The 26,402-nt window shown below is 50.3% G+C and overlaps 2 protein-coding genes across 2 annotated transcripts in view; both read right to left on the reverse strand.

Moving 5' to 3' along the window:
* The window catches only part of ABCA3 (ATP binding cassette subfamily A member 3), an 899,850-nt gene that overhangs the window by 583,099 nt on the left and 290,349 nt on the right, over nt 1–26,402 (reverse strand). The gene's annotated exons all lie outside the window — the stretch shown is intronic.
* Nucleotides 1–26,402, reverse strand: part of TEDC2 (tubulin epsilon and delta complex 2) — a gene marked incomplete at its 5' end in the record, with an annotated part of 139,666 nt that overhangs the window by 34,788 nt on the left and 78,476 nt on the right. The window contains one exon of the mRNA XM_082261682.1: nt 2,013–2,203. Within this exon, the coding sequence (XP_082117808.1) occupies nt 2,013–2,203 (191 nt within the window). The remainder of the gene's footprint in view (nt 1–2,012; nt 2,204–26,402) is intronic.

The following is a 26,402-nucleotide window of genomic DNA, read 5'->3' on the forward strand; positions in this document are numbered from 1 at the left end:
GCGACGGTGTTCCCTGTACCTCCTTCTCAAAGTATAGATGGTTCTCCCTACGTAATATAGGCCACAAGGACAAGTCAGACAGAGTAAAGAGGTTCGGGGAACACTGTCGCTTTTTACAGAGGGCGGGCCGCGGGGATGATAAGCAGTGTTCCAACACTTTTTAGAACACCACAGAAAATCTTCTACAGGACTCAAGAGTGTGGGTCATCAAATCCATACTAGGCACTTTCCCTATGGCAGAGAGTTTCAAGTGCCTCTGCCGGAGAGAAAACTATTGGATTTATACCTTAGATACTCTCGTGCTGGGTGGGCTAAATGAGCAGATAAAGGTTAACACCCTAATCTGAACCCCCTTTTATTTTTCGAGAATTCTACATCTCCCCCTCATCCATGCACACCATACAGGAGCCCCTGTAGCCCCTGCTGAACTTTATTTGTAGGATTACATATTTTATTTAGTATTTACAATTCTCCATGTACGATCATGGATTCCTTGATTATAGTTACTTTCATGTTATATAAACCCGTACTCAAAATGGCGCTACATAGGCCTGAAGAAGGAGCGCATGGTCCACAAACGCGTTACCCACTGCATCCCTTCACATTCGGGAAGTGATGTCAGGAGTTGTCGCCCGTGCGTTCCATGGACCCAGGAAGTGCTGGCATCCACCTGCAGTGTCCCCGCAAGCACCAAGAGACCATCCTGAACGGTCGCTCCACAGACAGGGATGATTTGTTGCAGTGCCATCTACACATACTACATGCCTTTGATGCTCACATCTTTGCGAGTAACTTTCTTGTGTTTTCTAATAAAGTCCATATATGCTGCACTTAATATGGCGCTTGCGTTTTCTCCTTAGTTCCCTCCAAGTCCCTTCTTGCTTGCACACAGAACTGCCTTTCAAGTGAGCTTATTTATGGACTTTTCATTTATGGTCTCTATATAGACTGTGTCCAACCCTTTGACTATTATCAGAACCAGTTGGACCCACCAGTGCTCCCAATTTTCTGCCAATATCCTTGTAATCATTATTAAATATATATGGAATGCTAAAGCCATCCAGGCCCTACTCACCCTTTGGGGTACTGTACACGCCCCCCCCCCCCCCCATCCATCCATTTCTCTGTGCTTTATTTTGTTGAGAAATCACTTTGAAAAACAACACTTTAGCATTTCTGGCCATTGTCATTGCCAGTAAGGGCAAATGATTCATGTAGCATTTACTTTCTGGAATCCATCTGCCCTTAGCTCAAGCATGCATGCAGTAGAGCGTTCTTAGCTGAGAAAACCCCTCCTCCTGAAGACTCCTGGGTTACTTAAATAGTAACCTAGTTGTTGACCCTCCTAAAGACTGGGATGTATGACATTTGTCTAGGCAGGAAAACAGAAAAATAACTGAAGAAAAAAATAAATAAAATACTTTTCTATTTACTAATGCTAGCAGCCTGGGGATTAAAAATAATCAATGTTCATTGAGAGAGTGAATTTCTACCTAATGCAGAACCATTGCCTCATTTAAAAAAAAAAAAAAAAAAAAAAAAAAAAGACTTTATTGCAGATAAATAAACCTACCAGATTTTTTTCCAACACATTTCCTGTGTGCCTGGATGACTAAACTCTTGCGTATAAGCAACAACGCCATCATTCCGCGCCGGCCAATGAAGATGGCTGCAGCCTGGCACCTCGAAGAAGCCGGGTAGAAGATGCCAGCACTGGCAAGGGACTTTGGACCATTGATGCAGGGGTAAGTATCGTGGACTTTAATTCCGCTTTAAACTAGTTGTGTTTACTTTTAAAAAGGCACAAATGTATGCAATTGTGTTATTTTTATAGGTCTGAAGCTCAGCTTTATTAAGACATGACATTTGGAAGACAGATATAAATGGACAGAAGCACAGAGGAGACACAAAAGAGGGACAAAATAAAAAAAAGTATAGATCAAGAAGCGTGGACTTGAGCGATAAAAACAACCAGAGTATTCTCCATGCCATGTGAGACTGTTCCACGTTACCTTTTGTAAATAGATCTTCTTCTGCAGCTCCCGCACTCGGAAATGAGTGCTAGTCAGCTCACGAAGTTCATCCGGATGGCTGTACACGAGTACTGGAGGCAGGGTGCAGAATTCAGAAGGACAGTCCACCACCTCCGAGCTGTCAATGTCAATGGAAAGCTTCTCACACCATTTCTTGTATTGCTCTGCAACTAAAATAGTTAAAAAGGAGTAAGCAATATAGATAGCGTATGTGGACAGAAGTAGACAGGACACGGCTATGTACAGCCGTGGACAAAAGTTTTGAGAATGACATATTTTCACAAAATTTGCTGCCTCCGTTTTTATGATGGCAATTAGCATTTACTCCAGAATGTTATGAAGTCCCTCTTTACCATAAAAATTAACCCAATCCCATAAAAATGGATTTTTGTAAAATCTTACCGTAAAATCCTTTTCTCTTAAGCTCATTGACAGACGTAGTCCTCCTTGATTAATATCAACTCGGGTTATACTGCCCTCTACAGGAGTAGGACTAGACAGGAAAGAAAACGTTCTGGCCACACCCTAGGGGCAGTCCCAGAGGGTATATCCTCTCACTTCCTGCTACAGCAAATCAGTTATGTCACAAAGCAGTGTTTAGAGAATTTAACCCAACTCAAAGACAGAGGGGCGGGTACTACGTCTGTCAATGAACTTAAGAGAAAAGGATTTTACGGTAAGATTTTACAAAAATCCATTTTTCTCTGTCGCTCATTGACAGACGTAGTCCTCCTTGATTAATATCAACTTGGGACGTCCCAAAGTAGTGCCACAAATGAGGGGTGGGAAAATGGAAATCAAAATCCAATCTAGAAGGCCCAACCGGTGCCAACTAGAAGTTTTAAAGGCTCATCAATCACACGATGAGACTCAACTGAAATTCCAACGGAAAAAAACCCTCGAGGTAGACCACCGGTCTCCTCAAATTGCGGCCTGCAAAACCTTGCGGCCAAATGAGGCATCCGCCGATGCCATCACATCAACTTTATAAAATTTTGTAAAGGTACGCACCGACGACCAGGTAGCCGCCTTGCACACCTGGACCACTGACGCCTGATGGCGGTAGGCCCAGGAAGTACTGAGCGCTCGAGTGGAGTGCGCCTTAACAGGGAACGGAGGATTCCGACCCTTAATAGAATAAGTCTGTACCACCGTCTGTCTAATCCGTTTGGAGATAGTCGTGGCAGATGCAGGCAACCCCTTTCTGGGGCCATCCGTGATCACAAAAAGCGAATCCGTCTTACGGAACGATTCCGTAGTCTTCAGGTATACCCTGATTGCCCGAACCACATCCAAGGAATGCAACGCATGTTCCTGAGGATGATTGGGCTTAGGACACAAGGAAGGTAGCACAATATCTTCATTCAGATGAAAATCTGAAACCACCTTAGGAAGAAAGGATGGCTTCGGATGAAGAACTACCTTATCCCTATGAACCACTAGATATGGGGAATGGCATGATAATGCAGCCAGTTCTGACACCCTGCGTGCAGAAGTAATAGCCACCAAGAAGGCCACCTTCTGGGATAATGTAAGCAAGGGAATCTCCCTGATATTTTCAAAGGGAGGTTTCTGAAGAACCGACAACCACCAAATTAAGATCCCAGGGCGGTAAGGGCGCACGCACTGGCGGAGCCAAGTGCCGCACCCCCTGGATGAAATTACGCACCAAGGAATGAGTAGCCAAAGGCTTCTGAAAGAAGATTGCGAATTCTGAAACCTGACCCTTGATAGTGCTCAAGGATAGTTTCTGCTCAACTCCCTTTTGCAGAAAAGCCACCAAGATTCGGGTCACCGAATAGGTACGTAGGGGAAATCCCAAAGATTGACACCACGCGATATAAGTCTTCCATGTGCGATAATAGACTTTGCTGGAAGTCGCTTTCCTTGCTTTAATTAGAGTAGGAATAACTGAAGCTGACAACCCTCTGTCCTTCAGTACCTGGGTCTCAATAGCCAGGCCATTAAAACCAGCGACTGTAAAGCACGATGGAAGATCGGTCCTTGAGACCGCAGATCCTCCCTGAGAGGAAGTCTCCAAGGAGCGTCCGCGACTAGCCTGTCCAAGTCTGCGTACCCGGCTTGACGAGGCCAGCTCGGAATTTCCAGGATAACTGGAGTTCCCTCCACCTCCAGTGGCGGAGCTAGACTTTTAAAACAGGGGTGGCAAGGTATTATTTTGGGGGGTCAATATACAAAGTGTTCAATTACACCGCAATGTCGCAGTCCCTCTAATAATCGCTGATCGCTGCCATTACTAGTAAAAACAATTTAAAAAATAAAAAGTTCCATAGTTTGTAGACGTAGTAACTTTTTTGCAAACCAATCAAAATACACTTAGGATTTTTTACAAAAAATATGTGGCAGAATAAATATTAGCCTAAATTTATGAAAAAACGGAATTTTTGTAAAATCTTACCTGTAAAATTCCTTTCTCTGAGTCCTCCGACAGTCGCCGCCTCTTCATATTCGTCACATATGGGGTATTAGACTTTGCTCCGAAGGAGTAGCTAGGCAACAGAATATGTTAACAATAAAGCTTTAACATATCCCACCCTCAAGGGGTGGTCCCCTCAGTCAATACCCTCCTACTTCCTGCAACCATATCTCAGTTTTAGTGGAATAGCAGTAGAGTATACATTCAAACCCCAAAAGAGGGGCGGGGGCGGCGACTGTCGGAGGACTCAGAGAAAGGAATTTTACAGGTAAGATTTTACAAAAATTCAGTTTTCTCTTACGTCCTCCGACAGTCGCCGCCTCTTCATATTCGTCACATATGGGGACGTCCCAAAGCAGTGCAAACATGAGGGGTGGGAAACGCATCCGCGCCGAAAGGCAACGCAGTCTCCACATCAAAGAAAGGAACCTTACCAAAGGAAGGAAACCAGCTGGGCAACAGCAAAAATAAGTGCTCAACAGGAGCAACAACCCAGGAAAAAACAAAAAACCAGGGGATACAAAACTTATCCCAACAGCCAGGAGTCCCCAACAAGGGACCCTAGGGAACAGCCGCACTAAGAACCTTGCGGCCAAAGGAAGCATCCGCCGATGCCTGAACATCTACTTTGTAGAATTTTGTGAAAGTGTGTACGGTCGACCAAGTCGCCGCCTTACACACCTGGGCTACAGAAGCCCCATGACGACAGGCCCAAGACGTACTCAGAGATCTAGTAGAGTGCGCCTTCACAGGCACAGGGGGAACCTTCCCCTGCAAGGCATAGGCCTGTTCAATGGTCTGCCTGATCCATTTGGCAATGGTAGAGGCGGAAGCCGCCATGCCCTTCCGAGGACCCTCTGGAAGAACAAACAAGGAGTCCGTCTTTCGAAAAGACTCAGTCGATTTAAGGTAAACCCTAATCGCCCGAACAACATCCAGAGAATGCAATCTCACCTCCTTTGGATGTTTAGGCTTCGTGCACAACGAAGGCAAAACAATATCCTCGTTAAGATGGAATTCCGAAACTCGTTTCGGCAGAAAAGAAGGATTAGGTCGCAAGACCACCTTATCCAAATGAACAACCAGGTACGGAGACTTGCAGGACAAAGCCGCCAGTTCCGACACTCTGCGAGCCGAAGTGATCGCCACCAAAAAGGCGACCTTTTTGGACAACATAGACAACGAGATCTCCCTGATCTGTTCAAAAGGAGCACGTTGTAACACAGACAGGACCAGATTCAAGTCCCAAGGGGGCAAGGGATCCCTCCTAGGAGGAACCAGATGCCGCACACCCTGAATAAAAGTGCCAACCAAGGAGTTGGAAGCCACGGGACGTTGAAACAGAACGGCCAGCGCAGACACCTGACCCTTTATCGTAGCCAGCGCCAAACGCTGATCGACACCCGTCTGAAGGAAAGACAGCACACGGGAAACCGAGTACGTGCGGGGTGAAAACCCCCTGGACTCACACCAGGCAAAATAGGCCTTCCAAGTACGGTAATAAACCTTTCCCGAGGAAGACTTCCTCGCGTTGATCAAGGTATGAACAACCTCTGGAGAGAGACCCTTCTCCTTCAGGACCACGGTCTCAACAGCCAGGCCGTCAAAGCCAGCGACTGTAAAGCAGGATGGTAAATCGGTCCTTGAGACAGTAGATCGTCCCGAAGAGGCAGACGCCAGGGGGCGTCGACCGCCAGATTCACGAGGTCTGCGTACCAGGACCGGCGAGGCCAGTCCGGTGCCACAAGAATCACCGTGCTGCGTTCCGAGTGTAACCTGCGAAGGAACCGGGACAGCAACTGAATCGGTGGAAACGCGTACATCAGCCTGTACTGATGCCACGGGGCCACTAACGCGTCCGACGCGTCTGCCCGAGGGTCGCGCGTCCTTGCCACGAACCTCTTCACCTTGTAGTTGAGGCGAGACGCGAACAGGTCCACATCTGGAAGACCCCACTTCGCGCACAACATCTGGAAGACAGCCGGGTGGAGAGACCATTCCCCCTGATCCAGGGTCTGGCGACTCAGATAGTCCGCCTGCCAGTTCTCCACTCCCGGAATGTGAACCGCCGTTATCGCCGGGGCATGAGTCTCGGCCCAAGACAGAATGTCGGCCACTTCTCGAGCCGCTCGGGCACTCCTGGTGCCCCCTTGGTGGTTGATGTAGGCCACCGCCGTGGCATTGTCCGTCTGCACCCGAACCGGGCAGCCCTGCAGCCGGTCCGTCCAGCGATGAAGACAGAGCCTTATCGCACGCAATTCCAGAATGTTGATCGGGAGGGAAGACCCCCCCTCCGACCAGGTCCCCTGGGCGGACAGAACGCCCAGGACACCACCCCAGCCCGACAGGCTGGCATCCGTGGTGATTATCGTCCACGAGATCGGACGAAACGACTTGCCCCCGGACACCAACGGGGACTGGAGCCACCACAGAAGGTTTTCCCTGGTGCGATGACTCAACGAGATCTGAAGATCCAGAGACTGAGGTCGCCCGTCCCACTTGGACAAGATCTCCGCCTGGAGATCCCGCGTGTGAAACTGCGCGAAAGGAATCGCCTCGAAAGCCGAGACCATCAATCCCAGACATCTCATACACGTCCGCAGAGACGAGTTCGGAACGTCCCTGAGGGACCTGACTTCCTCCTGAAGAGTCCTGAGTTTGTCTTCCGGCAGGAAGACCCTCGCCTGCACCGAGTCCAGTATCATTCCCAGATAGGGAAGACGAACCGACGGACTCAGTGTCGACTTTGGAACATTTATCGTCCAACCGAACTCCTGCAGAGGTTGCATCGTGACAGACAGGTCCTTCTCCAGACCCTGACTGGTCGCAGACCGAATCAGAATGTCGTCCAGATACCCCAGGACAGAAATGCCCTGGGCTCTCAATAATGCCAGAACCGGCGCAAGCACCTTGGTGAAGACCCGCGGAGCCGAGGCGAGCCCAAAGGGCAACGCCACGAACTGGTAGTGATCCTCCGCAATGGCAAATCGAAGGTATCTCTGATGACCTTCGAATATGGGGATGTGAAGATACGCATCCTTCAAATCGATGGAGGCCATGAATTCCCCCGGAACCAGGGCAGCCACCACCGAGCGCAGGGATTCCATGCGGAACTTGCGAACCCTCACAGAGTGGTTCAGAGCTTTCAAGTCCAGAATTGGACGAACCTTGCCCTCCTTTCTGGGCACAGTGAACAGATTGGAATAAAACCCCCGAAATCTGTCCCGATGAGGCACCGGAACCACCACTCCCTGAGCCCTCAGGTCCCGCACCGCCAGGTGCAGATCCCGCAGGCGCTCCGGAGACAGTTGTAGATTTGAGGGAAAAAATCTGCTCTCTGGCCGAGAGAGAAACTCGATCTTGTAACCAGATCGAACGATTTCCAGAACCCATCTGTCCCGCACACGGGCCAACCAGGGCTGAAGAAAACCGAGCAAGCGTCCCCCCACCCCAAAACTGGGTGAGGGCGCCCCTTCAGGCCGAACTGTTATGGGCCGCAGGTCCGGATTGGCCGGACTTCTGTTTTCCAGACCAGGGTTTCTTCTGAGAGCCCTGGCCCTTGAACGGTTTGCCCTTGTAGTGCGGCCGAAAGGCACGAAAGGACCCCTGAGGGGGCCGAAAATTAGCATGCTTCTTCCCAGAAGCCCCCTTAGCCTTGGGGAAATGGGGCAAGAGAGTGCTCTTACCCCCGGTAATCCCCTTAATCAACACATCCAGGGACTCCCCAAAAAGGCGAGACCCATCATAAGGCAGATTGGCTAAGGTTTTACGTGAAGATTGGTCCACCGACCAACATTTCAACCAAACCAGGCGGCGAGACAACACCGCCACGCTGTGCACACGCGCGGCCAACGGAATCAGGTCCAGGTCCGCATCACACAGATACATGACACCCTGGTGGATCTGATCCACCATATCCAGGGTCGCCGCTGAGGCCGAATCGGCCACTAGGACGCGCCTAAGCATCTGCGTCCAACTTGCGATCGCCTGGGCCGCCATGAGAGAAGCAAACAGAGCCTTAAGCATAGAACCCGTAACAGAATAAGTATGACGGGCAAGAGACTCCAGTCTCCTATCCGTGGCATCACGGAAAATAGGGGATCCCTCTGCAGGGATCGCAGTGGCTTTGTTCAAAACCGCAATAGCATGATCCACTGGCGGAGGCACACACCACCGTTCATCAGTGGCAGGCGAGAAAGGATAACGCAGCTTGAATTTACTTGGTACCGCAAAAGGCTTGCGCAAATCGCGCCATTGGTCCTTAACAGCGCGCTGAAAATCAGCATTGCAGGGAAAAACCTGCGGCGTCCTGCGTTTTCTCTGCGTCCCATAAGCCGCCAAGGCAGCTGGGGGACACACCTCGTCCTGCAAACGTAGCGTCTGCTTAATGGAAGCAATCAACTCATCCATGATTGCAAGCTCTTCAGGCGAGCCAGGGGGAGAATTATCAACCCCCTCAACTTCAGCCTCTACCTCAGACCCCACTAGATCAAGAGAGGAGCGGGACCCCGATAGGGGGGTCCCCGCCAGAACAGCCCCATCACCTTCACCCTCAGAATCAGAGGACAGAGCAACTCTGGGCCGTTTAGTAGATTGAGCAGCCACCAGCATTTGCACCTGTGCAGCAAGGCCAGCCACAATAGTGGCTAAATCCCCCCCTGGGGGGGAAACAGCGGTCCCCTGGCTTTCCACCAATACTGTGGGAAACTTGCCTTCCTGAGAATCCATTGCCCCTGTATGCCAGACAACCAAGGGTTAACTGCCCCCTTACAGCAAGCGCGGCAAGCGCAGCCCACCGCACCACACTCAGGCACAATGAGACCCCCACAGGGAATATGCAGACTGAATACAGGCAATGGAACACAGGAATAGAAGGATAAAACCTGAGGAGACTCCGCTGCTGCTGCTGCCTCGATCGGTGCTTCCAGGAGAGAGGAAGTGATGCTGCCAGGGCGCTCTATGTAAGCCTATGGAAGCTACAAGAAAATGGCCGCCGTGCATGTAAACCATGCGGCCGGAGCGGGCGCCGGTAAAATGGCGCCGTTTGGCGCCGAAATCGCCGCTCCACAGTGCATAAAATCACACACAAAATTATCCCAAAATATGGATACATGTTAGATCGCCGCAGCGATCGCTGTATATGCCCCAGCATGCCATTAAAAACATGCCCCACAGCACACAGCTCCTCACACTGCCCAGCCTGACATACTCAGTGTCATACAGCTCCCCCCCCCCCTTGCAGCCCACAGCATGCAGCCGAGATATAGGGAGACAAGCAGTGTGATTAAAGGCAGGTTTCACAGTCCCAGACTGAGACCCCCCCCAGACAGACAGGTCCCCACATAGATACACTTACCTCACATGGCGTGGGGAACCCGCACAGGCGAACAAGCCGCTGCACATGAGGCAGGGAGAGTCGCAAATCAAGACGCACACAATGGCGGTTCAGAAACCGCACAGCGTCCGGTGAGGTAGCCACCTCACCAATCATCCCTGCACCGAACAGGGATGGGTCGTTCACCGTGCCAGGAGCGTTACCTGGCTGAACGCTCGATGGCAGACTGGGAAGCCACTGACCCACGACCTGCGACCAGGGGGATCAGCCCGAGACCCAGTCCGCATGATCCTCTTCGTCCGAAGAACTAACTAATGCTGACAAAAATAACAGCTAAGTAAAGGTAGAGAGAAAACTCAAACAAAAATCAAAAAGAAGAAAGAGTCTGGGACAAAAAGTCCCAGCACAGAGAGAGCCAGCCACTCCTGACAAGCTAGACATTAAAACTGAGATATGGTTGCAGGAAGTAGGAGGGTATTGACTGAGGGGACCACCCCTTGAGGGTGGGATATGTTAAAGCTTTATTGTTAACATATTCTGTTGCCTAGCTACTCCTTCGGAGCAAAGTCTAATACCCCATATGTGACGAATATGAAGAGGCGGCGACTGTCGGAGGACGTAAGAGAAAATTTGATTTTTTTCATTGGGAATGTTTTATAGTAGAAAGTAAAAAGGATTTGTCGCTAATTTTATGTTTATAGCGCAAAATATAAAAACTGCAGAGGGGATCAAATACCACCAAAAGAAATCTCTATTTGTGGGAAAAAAATACATCAGTTGTATTTGGGTACAGCGTCACACAACCTCGCAATTGTCAGTTAAAGCAATGCAGTGCCGTATCGCAGAAAATGGCCTGGTCATTAAGGGGGAGCTGAAGTAGTTAAAGGGTCAGTTTTTTCAGATAATCTTGCCCATTTAAGACTTTTTTCTGAGTGGTCAGGGGATGGTAAAAACAGACAACTCGAAGTCTAGATCACAACTGGAACCCCTCTACATGTGCCACAGCTTTGATGGTTTATGTTAAGCCTATGTGAAATTTGGCTATCCAGGTCAATGGGGCCATGCCACAACCATAAGCCAAACACTTGGCTTGCTGTTGTGGCTTATTAGTCCCATAAGAAATCTGCCACTCTGCTAAAAATAAAAAAAGCAGGATTTAGGAGAATTATTATAAATAATTTTGCCCCCCTTTAATAAGTCATTGTAATGCCACCCATATTCCTGTCCTTTTAAACAGGGTGACTGACAGTAAGCTGACACTAATGCTGCACAGGTGTTACTTTCACCCTGGTAAAAGGGCAAGAATATGGGTGGCATTACAATGACTTATTAAAGGGGGAAACATTTTTGGTAAGGAGCATAGACTGTACAGGAACAGGCGCTTCTGCTACTTGGGCAAAACTGTCCCTCACCTCAGTCACTGCAGGCTGCCCAGGAACTCCTTTCAGAGCTGATCCATCCCACAAGACCCACACCAAGACAGGAAGACCGCGGGAATCGGGATGAAGATTTAAGGCATGTGATTGACAGACAGAGCTTCCGATGCACCCATTGGCTGTGTAAGTAGCAGGAGGCGGTGCAGCCTGCAAGATTTAGGCTGCACCGACTCCTGCTGCCTCCCCAGCCAATGGGTATTTGAGGTTCTCCTTAGTCCCTCCCTTATGACATCACCCAGAATTGGGAGGACACAATGTAAGATACAGGACAATTGTCCAGTCTTCTTGTCTTGGTGTGGGATGGATCGGCGCTCCCCTGTGATTACTCCGCTCCTCCTCCCTCCCTCTGCCTACCAGCTCTCCATCCGCCTCCATCCGCAGCTCTCGTACAGCGATCCCAAGATTCCTCTGCTGCCATGCACCCGCCCAGGATCGGGGTGGCAACAGGGGTGGCAAGGACTTTGTCTGGGGTGGCAATCGCCACCCCAGCTAACGCTCTGGCTCCGCCACTGTCCACCTCTATCCTGCGGAGAAATCTCAGCAGCAATTTGAGAGGGGGGAAGACATATAGTAGCTGATACTGCCTTTACAGGCCGTTCAGCGCGTCTGCTGCGTCCGCTAGAGGATCGTGGGCGCGAGCCCTGTTGAGCCAACCTGCCAACAGATCCATATCCGGGGTGCCCCAATGAAGGGACCGCTGGTGAAATACCTCTGGATGAAGAGACTATTCCTCTTGATCCAGAATCTGACGGCTGAAATAATCTGCCTGTCCACCCCGTGATAAATATCGCGGAGAGAACTGGAACAACTGTTCCCCCAATAAGAATGTTGGCCACTTCTATGGCCGCCAGGGCACTCTTGGTGCCCCTTGGTGATCGACATAAGTCATGACCGTGGCATAGTCCGATTGGATACGAACCGGGCTGCCCTGGAGCTGCTCGGTCCAGTAAATCAGACAAAGTCTGATCGCTCTCAGTTCCAACACATTTATCGGTAACCTGGAATTTATCAGAAGAAATGACTTCCCCTGGCTGAGCATCGGAGACCGAAGCCACCAGACCAGAGCCTCCCCCTGGTCCGCTCGCTCAATCGGATCCGATTGTCCAGGGAATCGGGATTCCGATTCCATATGAGAAGAATCTCCTCTTTGGAGAATTTGGGTATGAGACTGGGCAAACAGTACTGCCTCTAAGGAGGCGACCATCAATCCCAGCCAGTTGACGGACAGCAACATCCGAATCATTGACTGAATCTTCTGGAGTTTCTCCGCATGGAGAAACACTCTTGCCAAGAATGTATCCAAAATTAGGCCCAGATAGTTCAGTCTCATGGTGGGAACCAGGGATGATCTTTGGGAAAAGCAACGAAAACGCTGATGTCCTGCGAAGATGGGGATATGAGGATAGGCATCCTAAATGTCTATGGACGCCAGGAAATCCCCCTGATGCAGGGAGGCCACCACTGTATGGATGGACTCCATCTCTTCCAAGACCAGAATTGGACGCACCTAGCCCTTTTTCCTGGGCATTGTGAACAAGTTCGACTAGAACTCCTCCAAGGAATGGGAACTACCACTGCTTGTTGTATCAAGCTGTCCCCCGCAAAGCTTTTTAAGCGACCCGGGGATGTCGAATATTGGAAGGGAAGAATCGCACCGGTGGAAGTGATCGAAACTCGATCTTGTATCCCGACCATATGACCTTGCGAACCCCTTTATCCGGGATTCTGGAAAGCCCTGGATCCGGAAACCGGTGAAGACGTCCCCCCACCCTAGAGATGGGTGGGGCCCATTCTGTCAATCCAACGGGATAACAGTGGCTTTATTTAGTCTGGAAATCGGTGAGTCCACTATTGGTGGTACCGTCCCATCTTTGTAATGAGGGATTCCTCAAAATGATAGCGCCTAGCAATGCGTTTGGAAATAGCAGGGCTCGTTTACGGACGACCCTATTTGGGCAAGGGAAACCCTTCACCATTTTGGTAAGTTTGCTAGTACCAAAAAAAGGAATACGAGTCTCAGCTACCTCTGCCGGTGTAACCTCAAGATTTAAGGTTTCCCTGACAGACACAACTAGTGCTTCCACCAACGCTTCTCTATGGCGGAGGCAGAAGCGTCCTCCTTACTGTCTGAGGAGACCGTACCCGAGACAACAACCCCAGAAAAAGGGACTGCAATGACCAGCTCAGAATCCGTATCTGAGGTATCAGATGACATAGGGGTAGGTGGGGGTCGCTCTTCTTGACCCCCGTCCCCGACAGGCTACCTCCACCCGGGATACCAAAGACTCCAAAACTGCTGATAATGCATCATCACAAGTGGGGTACTGGAGGGTCCTGCGGCCACCCTGAGGGGATCAGGTGGGGATACATGTGTGGCAGGGTTCCTGTAACAAGACACTTGCCAGCAAACACAAAAAAATTAATTGCAAGAAAAAAACATTTTTTTTTTTTTAACTTAGTCCCCCAGCGCAATAGCGCCCCTCAGTCTACCTGCTTGGACCCCTCAGAAAGAGAGAGAGAGAGACCCCAAGGCTCACCTGATGCACAGAAGTTTCTTATCAACTTGCTTCCAGCCCTGTCTGTTACAGACAGGAAGTCTTTGGCTTGCTTTCCCGGGCCAAGGAGGCGGCTCCGCCCCTTTACACGCCTTCCGGCGCCTCCCAATTACTCCACGAGGTGTTTGGTCACCTCAAACATGGCCGCCCCCATGCTGGAGACACGAGGCTACGCCAATATGGCAGCCTTGTGCGATCTGCAGGAAAATGGCGGCGGCCTGTGTAGGATAGCGGCGGCTTGCAAGCTAGCAGCGGCCTGCGGGATGTGTGCATTCGGCCTGTGCGGCCTGCGGAAGTGCCTCGGCCTGCGTAAGGTGTCCTCGGCCTGCGGGAGGCTGTGCAGCCTGTGGAAGTGACCGGCTTTCTGGAGGGATGGCGATCTGTGGCTGCAGTAACTCAGGCATAGGCATCGGCCTGTGTACACACTATGACAGGTAGGATACCTCTATACCTCAATAGTAATGCCTTTTAGTAGTCTGCCACTGACTTCAGTCACCCTTACAGTCATATAGTGACTTTAGATAGTCAGCTCCCAAACCAAGCCTCCTGGTTTCTATTCACAAAATCACACTCAAATTGGGGGATCTGTGACCTGTTATAGGATAGAGGGGAGACCCAGAAACTGAGTGTCCGACCATCCCAGAGAGGGGCCCGCGTCCACCAAACCCGACAGGGGGAGAGGGGGAACATTCTACTCACCATACCGGAACCAAGCGGGCTCCAACTCCTGACAGAACCCCTCTCCACCGGGGTGGGGGGGCTGTCGACCAATACGGACGCCGTGACTCTGTTGGTCATTGGCGTCTAGGCGAGACGTTTAACTCGCAGGGTCAGTCCCCGTCCAGTAGGACTATGTCGCAGCCGACCCAGCGCGGAGCTATGGCCTGCACGCGCTCGTAGGCTGAACTGGGGTGACCACTGGATCTCAACATCCAGCCCGTCGCCCAGTTTCAGCGTACTTGCTTGAAGATCTCACAGGAACACTGGAGAAAAAAAAGCTGTCTAAAAAAGTATTTCTAAAAAAATCCTGCCAGGACCGAAGATCCTAGCAAGGAATCTAGGTCCTTACTCCTAACTAGACAGAAAAAAACTGATTTGCTGTAGCAGGAAGTGAGAGGATATACCCTCTGGGACTGCCCCTAGGGTGTGGCCAGAACGTTTTCTTTCCTGTCTAGTCCTACTCCTGTAGAGGGCAGTATAACCCGAGTTGATATTAATCAAGGAGGACTACGTCTGTCAATGAGCGACAGAGAAAGAACATTTTCACTGCATTTGTAAAGAAGGCTTCAGGGGGCCCAAGAAAGTCCAGCATAAAAAACAAAATGCATAAAGCGCTCAGTAAAAACAGGTATAAGTCTCTGGTATAAATGATGTTAGAGGTGGTCAGTCCAAAAGTCTACGATAGACAAAGCCGATGATAGTGGTAAGCTGTGTTGCGCTCAATTAGGGCAGCTCTTCTCAGGAGTGAAGGCAAACTCTGGAGAGAATATAGGAGGACAGAAAAGCGCCTGAGTGTAGACTTTTAATTTAGCACATAAAAAAACAAATGACAACTCAGAGAAGCCAGAAAACATCAGGCTTTAGGATAATGCAGTGGTAAGGCTGTCCATTCGTTCAACCCGATACATCAGCCGGGGACACCCTGGTCTGTGGAAGAGGATGCCGGCAGTCTCCTGTTGACTCCTGGGTCCCAGGCGACACACAGCATGGGGAGAGGCGTGTGATATCACCGGGGAGCTGGGCAAACCAACGCGTTTCTGAGCCTGCACGAAGCTCTAACTCTAGCTCTTCAGGTGTAGAGGTCTAGTTCAGGTGTAGAATTCATTCCCCCAAACAAACTTGCAAGGATGTCTACAAGCCACCAGGTAGACTTCAGAGTAAGTATCCCAGTATCTCGAATCTAGTCAAAATCCCATTACCTCTTCTTTATATATTAATCTCTAGTCAAGGGATGTGGCGCATTTAGCTACTAGACACTTGGTTGACCTATTTTTTACTTTAATACCCAGTGAAGTGACTACATTCAGGTGACACACAGATGACACAAATCCTCCTACCCAAGTTGTACCTCTTTTATCAACTTCCATCTCTAACACACAGCAGCTACAGGCTGTGTGTGTTAAAAGATCCCTTCCCTGTCCTGTCATTTTTACCTTTTGGTGTCAGGAAATATTGTCAGAAATTACTCATGCAGATAGCATTGGGGGGGGGGGGGGGGGAAGAGAGCATGTAAAGATAGCAGTGTATAGGGTGGGGGGCATGATTTAAAGGGAGGGCGATGTGAAAGTGGAACAGTACTGCGAGGGGGGGGGGGGTGATGTGAAGGGGGGAAAGTGCTGAGGTGGGGGGGGAGGGGGGTAGGTGTACGGGGGCAATGCTGTGTCCAGTGATGTGAACGGAGGAATTGCTAAAGGGGGGGTGTGATGTTAAAAAAGGGGCAAGTACTATGGGAGGGGGAGAAATAAAAGTGCTGTCGGGTTGCAGAAATGTAAAGGGGGCAACGCTGTGGGGGGGGCAGATGTACAGGAGGGCAAGTGCTGTGGGGGGAGGTGTAGAGGGGGGCAATGCTGTGTCGAGTGATGTGCAGGGAGGAATTGCTGGGGTGGGATGTGAAGGGGGATAGTGCCGTGGGAAGGAGGGTTGTGATGTAAAGAGGGGCAGTGCTGGGGGGAGGGGGGGTTGCTGTGAAGTGGGGCAGTGCTGTAGGGGGTTGATGTAAAGGGGAGAGTGCCATGGGGGGATGTAAAGGGGAGTTCGCCCTGTTGGGGGGGGGTGTAAAGGGGAAACAGTGCTGTGAGGGGCTGATTTAAAGCAAGGCACTGCTGTGTGGTGGTGGTGGGGGGGTTAATGTAACAGGAAGACAGCGCTGTGGGGGGTGATTTAAAAAGCGGGGGGGGAGGCTGATTCAAAGGGGAGACAGTGCTGGTGGGGGTATGTGAAGCAGGGCAGTGCTGGGGTGGGGGGTGATGTAAAGCAGAGACCGGGCTGCGGGGGGGTGATGTAAAGCAGAGACCGGGCTGCGGGGGGGTGATGTAAAGGAGAGACCGGGCTGCGGGGGGGGGGGGGGTGATGTAAAGGAGAGACCGGGCTGCGGGGGGGGGGGGGGGGGGGTGATGTAAAGGAGAGACCGGGCTGCGGGGGGGGGGGGGGGGGGGTGATGTAAAGGAGAGACCGGGCTGCGGGGGGGGGGGGGGGTGATGTAAAGGAGAGACCGGGCTGCGGGGGGGGGGGGTGATGTAAAGGAGAGACCGGGCTGCGGGGGGGGGGGGGGGGTGATGTAAAGGAGAGACCGGGCTGCGGGGGGGTGATGTAAAGGAGAGACCGGGCTGCGGGGGGGGTGATGTAAAGGAGAGACCGGGCTGCGGGGGGCGATGTAAAGGAGAGACCGGGCTGCGGGGGGCGATGTAAAGGAGAGACCGGGCTGCGGGGGGCGATGTAAAGGAGAGACCGGGCTGCGGGGGGCGATGTAAAGGAGAGACCGGGCTGCGGGGGGGCGATGTAAAGGAGAGACCGGGCTGCAGGGAGTGATGTAAAGGAGAGACAGTGCTGTGGGGGGTGATGTAAAGTGGGGCAGTGCTGGGGTGGGGGGGTGATGTGAAGCAGGGCAGTGCTGTGGAGGGGGGTGATGTAAATGGGAGACATTAAGTGGGGCAGTGCTGGGGGGTTGGCAGTGGACCCGAATGTGAAGAGGAAACTGATGTGCGGAGGACTGAGGACACTGATGCAAGAACAGGATTGTGATATAAAATGAGGGAGCTGCAATGGGAAGGATCAGACATCGTAAAAACATGCGATTCAAACCTCTGCTGGAAAAAATGTGACCTCCATGAATTTTACTTCAATACCCTGATCTATACTATAAGCATAGATGGAGAATCAAATTATTTTTTTTTTCCTCGTTGAGTCGAATGAAAAATGGAGCGTGTATGGAGCCTTTAGACTGATAGCATTGTGTACTGCCTGACTAGCTTAATGATATCCCTCTGTCAGTCTGAGTGCTCCTGTGCATGGTTTACAAGAGACTAAGATAAGATATCTTCCAGTATTATTGTACATTACAAATTCATTTCATGATTTGTAATGAATACATAAGTGAATTAAAGTTTTCTTCCTTATTTTCTACCTGGAGGAGATAGATGAAAAATACATTTTGGCAGGAGATCTGTATCATAGTGCCGTAAAATAGCTGACATCTGGAACAACGCATATCCTATAAACATCTAAAAAAAATAGAGTTTTTGTAAGAACTTACCGTAAAACTCTTTTCTCTGAGTCCTCTGACAGTCGCAGCCGCTCAGCAAGCCTTCACGAGTGGGTAATGGTGCCCTCTGCAGGAGTAATCTAGGCAGTTTGAAAGGTTAACAAAAAACCTTTCTACACTTAGACACACCTCTAGGGGGCCGTCCCTCAGCCATTATCCTGACACAGTTACTACTGTCCTTCAGTTTTGTAGCAAGCAGTACCGGAAGGCAACAACCCCAAAACACAAAGACAGAGGGGCGGGGGTTGCGACTGTCAGAGGACTCAGAGAAAAGAGTTTTACGGTAAGTTCTTACAAAAACTATTTTTTCTTGCGTCCTCTGACAGTCGCAGCCGCTCAGTAAGCCTTCACGAGTGGGACGTCCCAAAGTAGTGCAGGTGTGAGGGGTGGGAAGAAGCAACCTACTGAAAAAAGGCAACGTGTCAACCAAGTTAAAGAAAAAAAACCAAGCCAACAGGGCAACAAAAGCTCAACAGGAGGAGCTAACCCAGAATAAGAAAAAACACCCCAGGAAGAGACAGAAAGAGAGTCTCTTCAAACTATTGATCGACCGATATCCTTTTTTTACCGCTGATACTGATATTTTGGTCATCGGATATGTATCAGCTGATATTTTCAGACATTAAATTTTTTTTTTTTTTTTAATGTCTACAGGTACTGTGGTGGAGGGATCTGGGGGGTCTAAAAGACCCCAAACCCTTCCTCTGCACTTAAAAGCATTCAAAATGCCAAGTTTGGCTGTTTTGAATGCTGTAAGTTTTTTGAATTTGGCGCCGCCAGTACCCCTCCCGGGTACTCGGCAGCGCCGAATTCAAAGAAATGGAGACCCGGTCAGATGGCGGCGGTGCAGATGGAGACGCGGTCAGATGGCGGCGGTGAAGGTAGGATGCCCAGGTCTCCCGGTAGGAAGGCGGGGGGGAAACGTCCCCTCCCGCTCCTTGGAATGACAGCCGAGCAGCTTCTCAGCCGCATCAGTTGTCATTACAAGACAGCCGATCGTCGGCTATGGACACTGGTACCAGGGTGATGCCTCTAGCTGCAAGCATCATCCCGGTAAAAGCACTTTCCCGAAATATCGGCAATAACTGTAAATCAAAAGGCCGATTCCGATATATCGGGCAAAGTGCATATCGGCCCTCGATATATCGGCTTTGCCGATAATCGGTCGATCACTACTTCAAACAACCGCCGCACTCAAAACCTTGCGGCCATAGGAAGCATCCGAGGAAGCCATCACATCAAGTTTGTAAAATTTAGTGAAAGTGTGCACAAACGACCAGGTCGCCGCTTTGCACACCTGAGCCACAGAAGCCTGATGACGAAACGGCCAAGAGGCACTGACAGCTCTAGTAGAATGTGCCCTCACAGGGAAAGGAGGAACCTGACCCTTGATTAAATAGGCCTGAACAATTGTCTGTCTGATCCATTTAGAAATGGTTGCCATGGACGCAGCCAAACCCTTCCAAGGCCCCTCAGGAAGGAGAAACAGGGAATCGGACTTCCGAAAAGACTCCGTGGCAGACAGGTAAACCCTGACCGCCCAGACCACATCCAAGGAATGCAAGGCAAATTCCTTGGGATGCTTTGTTTACGCACAAAGCGAAGGCAAGACAACATCTTCGTTGAAGTGGAAAGCAGAGATCATCTTGGAAAGAAAAGACCACTTTGTCCCTATGAACAACCAGATAAGGCGAGCGGCAAGACAGAGCCACAAACTCTGCGAGCAGAGGTGACAGCCACCAGAAAGGCAACTTTCTGGGACAACACAGGCAGAGGTATTTCTATGATGTCCTCAAAGGGAGGCCGTTGCAAGGGAGGCCGTTGCAAAACGAACAAAACCAAATTCAGGTCCCATGGAGGCAAAGGAGCCTTCCTCGGGGGAGCCAGATGTCGCACCCCCTGAATAAAGGTGCAAACCAAGGAATTAGTCGCCAAGGGATGCTGGAAAAGAAGGGCTAAGGCCGACAACTGACCTTTAATCGTGGCCAGCGCCAAACGCTGATCCACACCTTCCTGCAGGAAGGATGAAACCCATGCGATTCGAACCAGGCAATATACGCCTTCCAGGTGCGATGGTAAATCTTCTTAAGAGGTAGCTTTCTGAGCCTTCAATAAGGTAGGAATGTCAGCACTCGGGAGACCCCTGTCTCTCAAGACTTAGCTTTCAAAAGCCATGCTGTCAAAGCCAGAGACTGTAAAGCAGGATGGAAAATCGGCTCTTGAGACAGTAGATGGTCTCTCAGCGGAAGCCACCAGGGAGGCTCGACGACCATCTTGGTCTGCGTACCAAGACCGACGCGGCCTGCATAGGGCCACCAGAATTACCCGCACCCGTTCCGACGCCAACCTGCGGAGGAACCTGGAAAGCAGTTGAATCGGAGGGAACGCATAAATCAGCTGATACTGGTGCCAGGGCACCACCAATACGTCCATGGCGTCTGCCAGAGGATCGCGGGTTCTGGCCATGAACCTTCCCACCTTTTTTTGAGATGGGACATGAACAGATCCACGTCCGGAGTCCCCCACCGGGCACACAAGAGGCTAAACACCTCCGGATGCAGGGACCATTCCCTCTGGTCCAGGGTCTGGCGACTCAGATAGTCCGCCTGCCAGTTTTCCACACCCGGAATGTGAACAGCCAAAACTGCGGGAACGCGCGTCTCGGCCCAAGACTGGATCTTGGCCACTTCCTTGGCCGCCCGAGCACTCTTGGTGCCCCCTTGGTGATTGATGTAAGCCACCGCCGTGGCGTTGTCCGTCTGAACCCGAACGGGGCAACCCTGAAGCCCAGTTGTCCAATGATCGCTCGGAGCTCCAAGACGTTTATCGTAAGGAGGCCTCCGACCACGACCCCTGGGCACAAATCGTATCCAGAACTCCACCCCAGCCCGACAGGCTGGCATCCGTGGTGAGCACCGTCCACAGCAGAGGCCGAAAGGACTTGCCTTGTGTTAGAGTTGGTGATAGGAGCCACCACAAAAGATCCAATCTTGCAATCTTGCGAGGTGGCTCAGAGAAATCCTCCTGTCCAACGACTGAGGCGTTCTGTCCCACCTGGCAAGAATCTCTGCTAGCAGAGTTCTTGTGTAAAATTGAGCAAATGGGATGGCTTCGAAGGCCGAAACCATCAGACCGAGAGACCGCATACAGGCCCGTAGAGAGGAGACATCATTGTCCCTGAGGGTCCTGATCTCGCCCTGCAGGGTCCGGAGGAGAGAAAGACTTTTGCCTGAGCGGAGTCCAGGACCATGCCCAGGTAAGTAAGGCGAGCTGAAGGGGTCAGACCTGACTTCTGAAAGCTGATGGTCCACCCGAACTCCTGGAGCGTCTGAACCGTGACCGACAGATCGCTCGTCAAGGTGGCACACAAACTTGCCCTTAATAGGAGGTCATCCAGATAACCAAGGACCGCGATCCCCTTTAAACGCAGCAAAGCCAGCACCGGAGCCAAAACTTTGGTGAATACCCTGGGAGCCGAAGCGAGACCGAAGGGTAACGCCACAAACTGATAATGCTCCTCCGCCACCGTAAAACGGAGATACCGCTGATGACCTTCGTAAATAGGAATGCAGATATGCATCCTTTAAGTCAATGGAGGCCAGAAAATTCCAGGGCTCAACGACGCCACCACCGATCAGATGGATTCCATCCTGAACTTCTGTACCCTCACAAAGCGGTTCAGAGACTTTAGGTCCAGAATCAGGCGCACTTTGCCCTCTTTTCTGGGCACCGTGAACGGATTGTAATAAATACCGCAAAACCTGTCCCGCGGAGGGACTGGCACAATGACTCCTTGGGCGAGAAGATCTTGCACTGCCCCCTTGAGATCCCTTAAGTCAGATGGAGATTTGATGGAAAGCACCTGTCAAAACTCGATCTTGTACCCTAAACGAATCAGTTTGTGAACCCACCTGTCCTGAATCCGGGACAACCAGGGTTCCTGAAAACAACGCAGACGTCCCCCCTCCCCTGAAACGGGTGAGGGCGTCCCTTCAGGAAAAGGTGGACTGGGCCACCAAACCGGACTGACTGGCCTTGGGCTTACCCGACCAAGGTTTCTTGTGACCACCTGAGGTCTTGAAGGATTTACCCTTTTCCTGCGCCCCGAAGGCATGAAAGGACCCACGATGAGCCTTGAAGGAAGGACCCTGCCTAGCGCAGGGGGATTTTCCCTTAGCGACTTGGGGCAAAAGGGTACTCTTACCCCCCGTAAGGCCCTTGATCAACTCATCCAGAGTGTCCCCAAAAAGACGACCACCCACATAAGGGACATCAGACACAGTCTTTTTGGAAGCGTGGAAGCCGACCAACTCTTCAGCCAAATAATGCGGCGGATCACAACCCCCACCACAGACAACCGTGCGACCAAAGATGCCTCGCCCAAGGCCGCGTCACACAGGTATGTCACGGCCTGGGTCACTTGATCCACCATGTCAAGGGCAGCCAGAGAGGCCGACTCCGCCACCAAAGTGCGCCGAAGCACCTTGGACCATTCCGTGACAGCTTGAGAGACCATCACCGAAGCAAACACAGGCTTGAGCAGGGAGCTCGCAAACAAATACATGTGGCATCAAGGTGGATTTATTCAACCTAGAAACAGTGTGGTCCACCTTAGGTTACACCATCCAACGATTGTCAACAAGACCTGCAAAGGGATAACGGTATTTAAACCACTTAGGCACCGCCAGCATATGCTTGACGCAACGCCATTGGTCGTTCACAGTTACTAGGCGGACGCCCACAGCAAAGATGGCGACCGAAATGGCGCCAAAACGATGAGAGAAAATGGCTGCTGCCCACACAAAGAGGCCTAAACAGCCTGCCCTCACCCAAAATGGCAGCCGAACGAATGGCGCCAAATAGAGTAAAAAAAAAAACACAGGAGCTGGCCACCACGGGGAACCCTAGAGTACCCCCCCCCCCGGGAAGAATTAAGCCCCCACACCCCTCATCCATAGCAGTGTACACCGCAGAGCGCAACCAGCAGGGGCAGGGAGGAAGGGGCCGCACCAAATGGCCAGGAGGGGGATACCACAAACCACCTTGTACTTGCCTGACAGATTATAGTTCCAGGGACACAGGGGTAGTATCACTTATCACTCCATAGATCACGGGCACCGCTCTGATAAGGATCACCGCCCACCCTGAGTGGGGGTGCCGCCAGCCAGGAAGGATGCTTGCAACAAACAAGTGTTTCGGAGTTGAGCCATCCCAGCGAAGATGGGTCTCTGCAGGCTCGTCTCCGGTCCTAAGGGACACTGTCGTTGTGAGGCCTGGGCACACCAGTGACCTGCGATGCTCGGTGGCAGGCTGGGACTCCATAAGGATCTATATTATCCAGTGCAAGGCCCAGCTTTGCTGTCGCTTGTAGTCCTCCAGGGATTCCCTAACTAACTAGCGATCGTGTGTGAGGAGAATAAATGAAAAAGCTATTTTCAAAGAAAAAAACAGGTTTCAAGAGAAAAATAAAGAAACGGACACTAGGTCCCAGCTGGGAGACCTAGACCTACTCCTGACGCTATGCCGCATAAAACTGAAGGACAGTAGTAACTGTGTCAGGATAATGGCTGAGGGACGGCCCCTTGAAGGTGTGTCTAAGTGTAGAAAGTTTTTTGTTAACCTTTCAAACTGCCTAGCTTACTCCTTAAGAGGGTGCCATTACCCACTCATTAAGGCTTACTGAGTGGCTGCGACTGTCAGAGGACGCAAGAGAAAGGAGGTTTCATCATCCAAGAAAAAAACCTTCAAAATCTGTAAAATGCGACATTAGGGATAATCAATTTGATTGTAGAGTGGAAATAAACCTACCAACCTGTCATTAAATTAGTGGTTTGTAGAATCCTGGGAGTGACAGCAGCTGACGTGTTATTGATTTCCATTTTCTGATCCAGCGTGATTAGCTTGTGCCAGAGAGCTGGGTGATGCAGCAGATGCTATTTTTTCACTAATTTTCGGACAGAACAGACGACACACCTTTGTATGAAAAGTGCACTCTAAATAAATGCACCTTTGTAATTGCAGCCCCCAACCTCCCAGTCACCTGTCCCTGATCCAGCAACATATCGCTCACTAGATTGCGCAGTAAATTGTCAAATTCTTCCTCTCCTCCCATTCATTCCTATGAAGAGCTAGTTTGGCGCATGAGCCCACAGGAATGAATGAAGGCACAGAGGAACCATGCATGGGCCCTGCCAGGGATAATTTGACAAGCGATCTAGTGAGTGTTCTCTCTCTGGAACGGGGATAGATGAGTATAAAACAGGGAGGGGGGAGCCTATCATATAAATGTAACTGCACCAGAAGGACGCATTTCATTCCAAAGACTAATTGAACATTCAGGTTAGATCAACTAAATGCATTCCATGTGCATCAAAACAATGTGTGTAAAATTCAGAAAGCAGCCGAGGAAAAACCTGTCCCCTGCCAGCATGTTATACAGAAAGGCCCTTGCTCTCTATTGGCGCTTTTCCACTGCATGGAACCATACCGGTTCGGCACGCTTTTGTGCTTTTCCACTGCGGTACCGCATGGTATAGGGTCGGAACGGTTCGGTACGGTATAGGTTTGCTTTTCCACTGCATGGAACCGAACGGTACGGTACGGTACGGCTCTGAAAAAACAGTACCTACTCGATTGTGGTTCCAACAGGTACCAAACTGGTACCATATCCCATAATCCTTTGCATGCAGTCACTACTAGCCACTGATTGGTCAGAGAATCACACCCACCCTGTTGTTATCCCACCCACTTAACTTTAGTACTACTTTAGTGGAAAAGCAAACCTATACCGTACCGTACCGAACTGTTCCGACACTATACCATGCGGTACCGCAGTGGAAAAGCAAACCGGGCCAAGCAGGGCCGAGTAGAGCCGAGCCGGTACTAGCCGGTACTTGCAGTGGAAAAGTGCCATATGTGGTGGTGGTGTCTCTGCATGGTCCAACACAGCCCTGCCAAGTCAGATCTATAGCTCTTCAAAAAACAAAGCTCCTGCTCCCTGCTGATTAAACAGCTATATACATTATATTGTCAAAAGTATTGGGACACCTGCCTTTACACCCACATGAACTTTAATGGCATCCCAGTCTTAGTCCATAGGGTTCAATATTGAGTTTGTCAATCCTTTGCAGCTATAACAGCTTCAACTCTTCTGGGAAGGCTGTCTACAAGGTTTAGGAGTGTCAGGCACTGATGTTGGATGAGAAGGCCTGGCTCGCAGTCTATGCTCTAATTCATCCCAAAGGTGTTCCATCAGGTTAAAGTCAGGACTCTGTGCAGGCCATTCAAGTTCCTCCACTCATAAACTCGCTCATCTATGTCTTTATGGACCCTGCTTTGTGCCATTTGGTGGAGGAGGGATTATGGTGTGGGGTTGTTTTTCAGGGGTTGGGATTAGCCCCTTAGTTCCAGTGAAGGGAACCTCTTAAGGCATCAGCATATCAAAACATTTTAGACAATTTCATGCTCCCAACTTTGTAGGAACAGTTTGGGGATGGCCCTTTCCAGTTCCAACATGACTGTGCACCATATTTAGCGGTCTAAATAAATAAATATATTTTTGGTATTTTTTGCATTTCTGATCATATTAACCACTTAAGCCCCGGAGGATTTGGCTGCTAAAGGACCAGGGGTTTTTTTGCGATTTTTTACTGCGTGACTTTAACGGACAATTGCGCGGTCGTGCGACGCTGTACCTAAACGAATTTGACGTCCTTTTTTTCCCACAAACAGAGCTTTCTTTTGGTGGTATTTGATCACCTGTGCGATTTTTTGATCACGCGCTATAAACAAAAAAAGAGCGTAAATTTTGCAAAAATAACAATATTTTTCACATTTTTTTATATGAAATTCCCCAAAAAAAAAAGTAAAAATCAAAATTTTTTAACATTTTTCGGCCAATTTGTTTTATGCTACCTATGTTTGGTAAAAAAAAATCGCAAAAAGCGTATTTTGATTGGTTTGCGCAAAAGTTATCACGTTTACTAACAAAGAGAAAGATTTTTGTCATTTTTGGTGTTTTTTTTTTTAACGCGTAATGGCGGCGATCTGCGATTTTTTTTTCGGTACTGCGACATTGCGGCGAACAGATCGGACCCTTGACTGACATTTTTGACACTTTTGGGGTTACCAGTGACATTACTGCAGTAATCAGTGCTATACATATGCACTGTTACTGCAAAAATGACACTGGCAGGGAAGGGGTTAACTTTATTGGACAGGGAGGGGTTAAGTGTGTCCTAGGGGCGTGCTTTCTACTGTGTAGGGACATTGCTATTGGTGTAAAAGCAAAGATCAACCGTTCTACATAGTAGAACGGTCAGATCTTTACTTTTACACAGGGAGAA

The sequence above is a fragment of the Pelophylax lessonae genome, assembly GCF_965119305.1.
Source record: "Pelophylax lessonae genome assembly, chromosome: 6".
Lineage (NCBI taxonomy): Eukaryota > Metazoa > Chordata > Amphibia > Anura > Ranidae > Pelophylax > Pelophylax lessonae.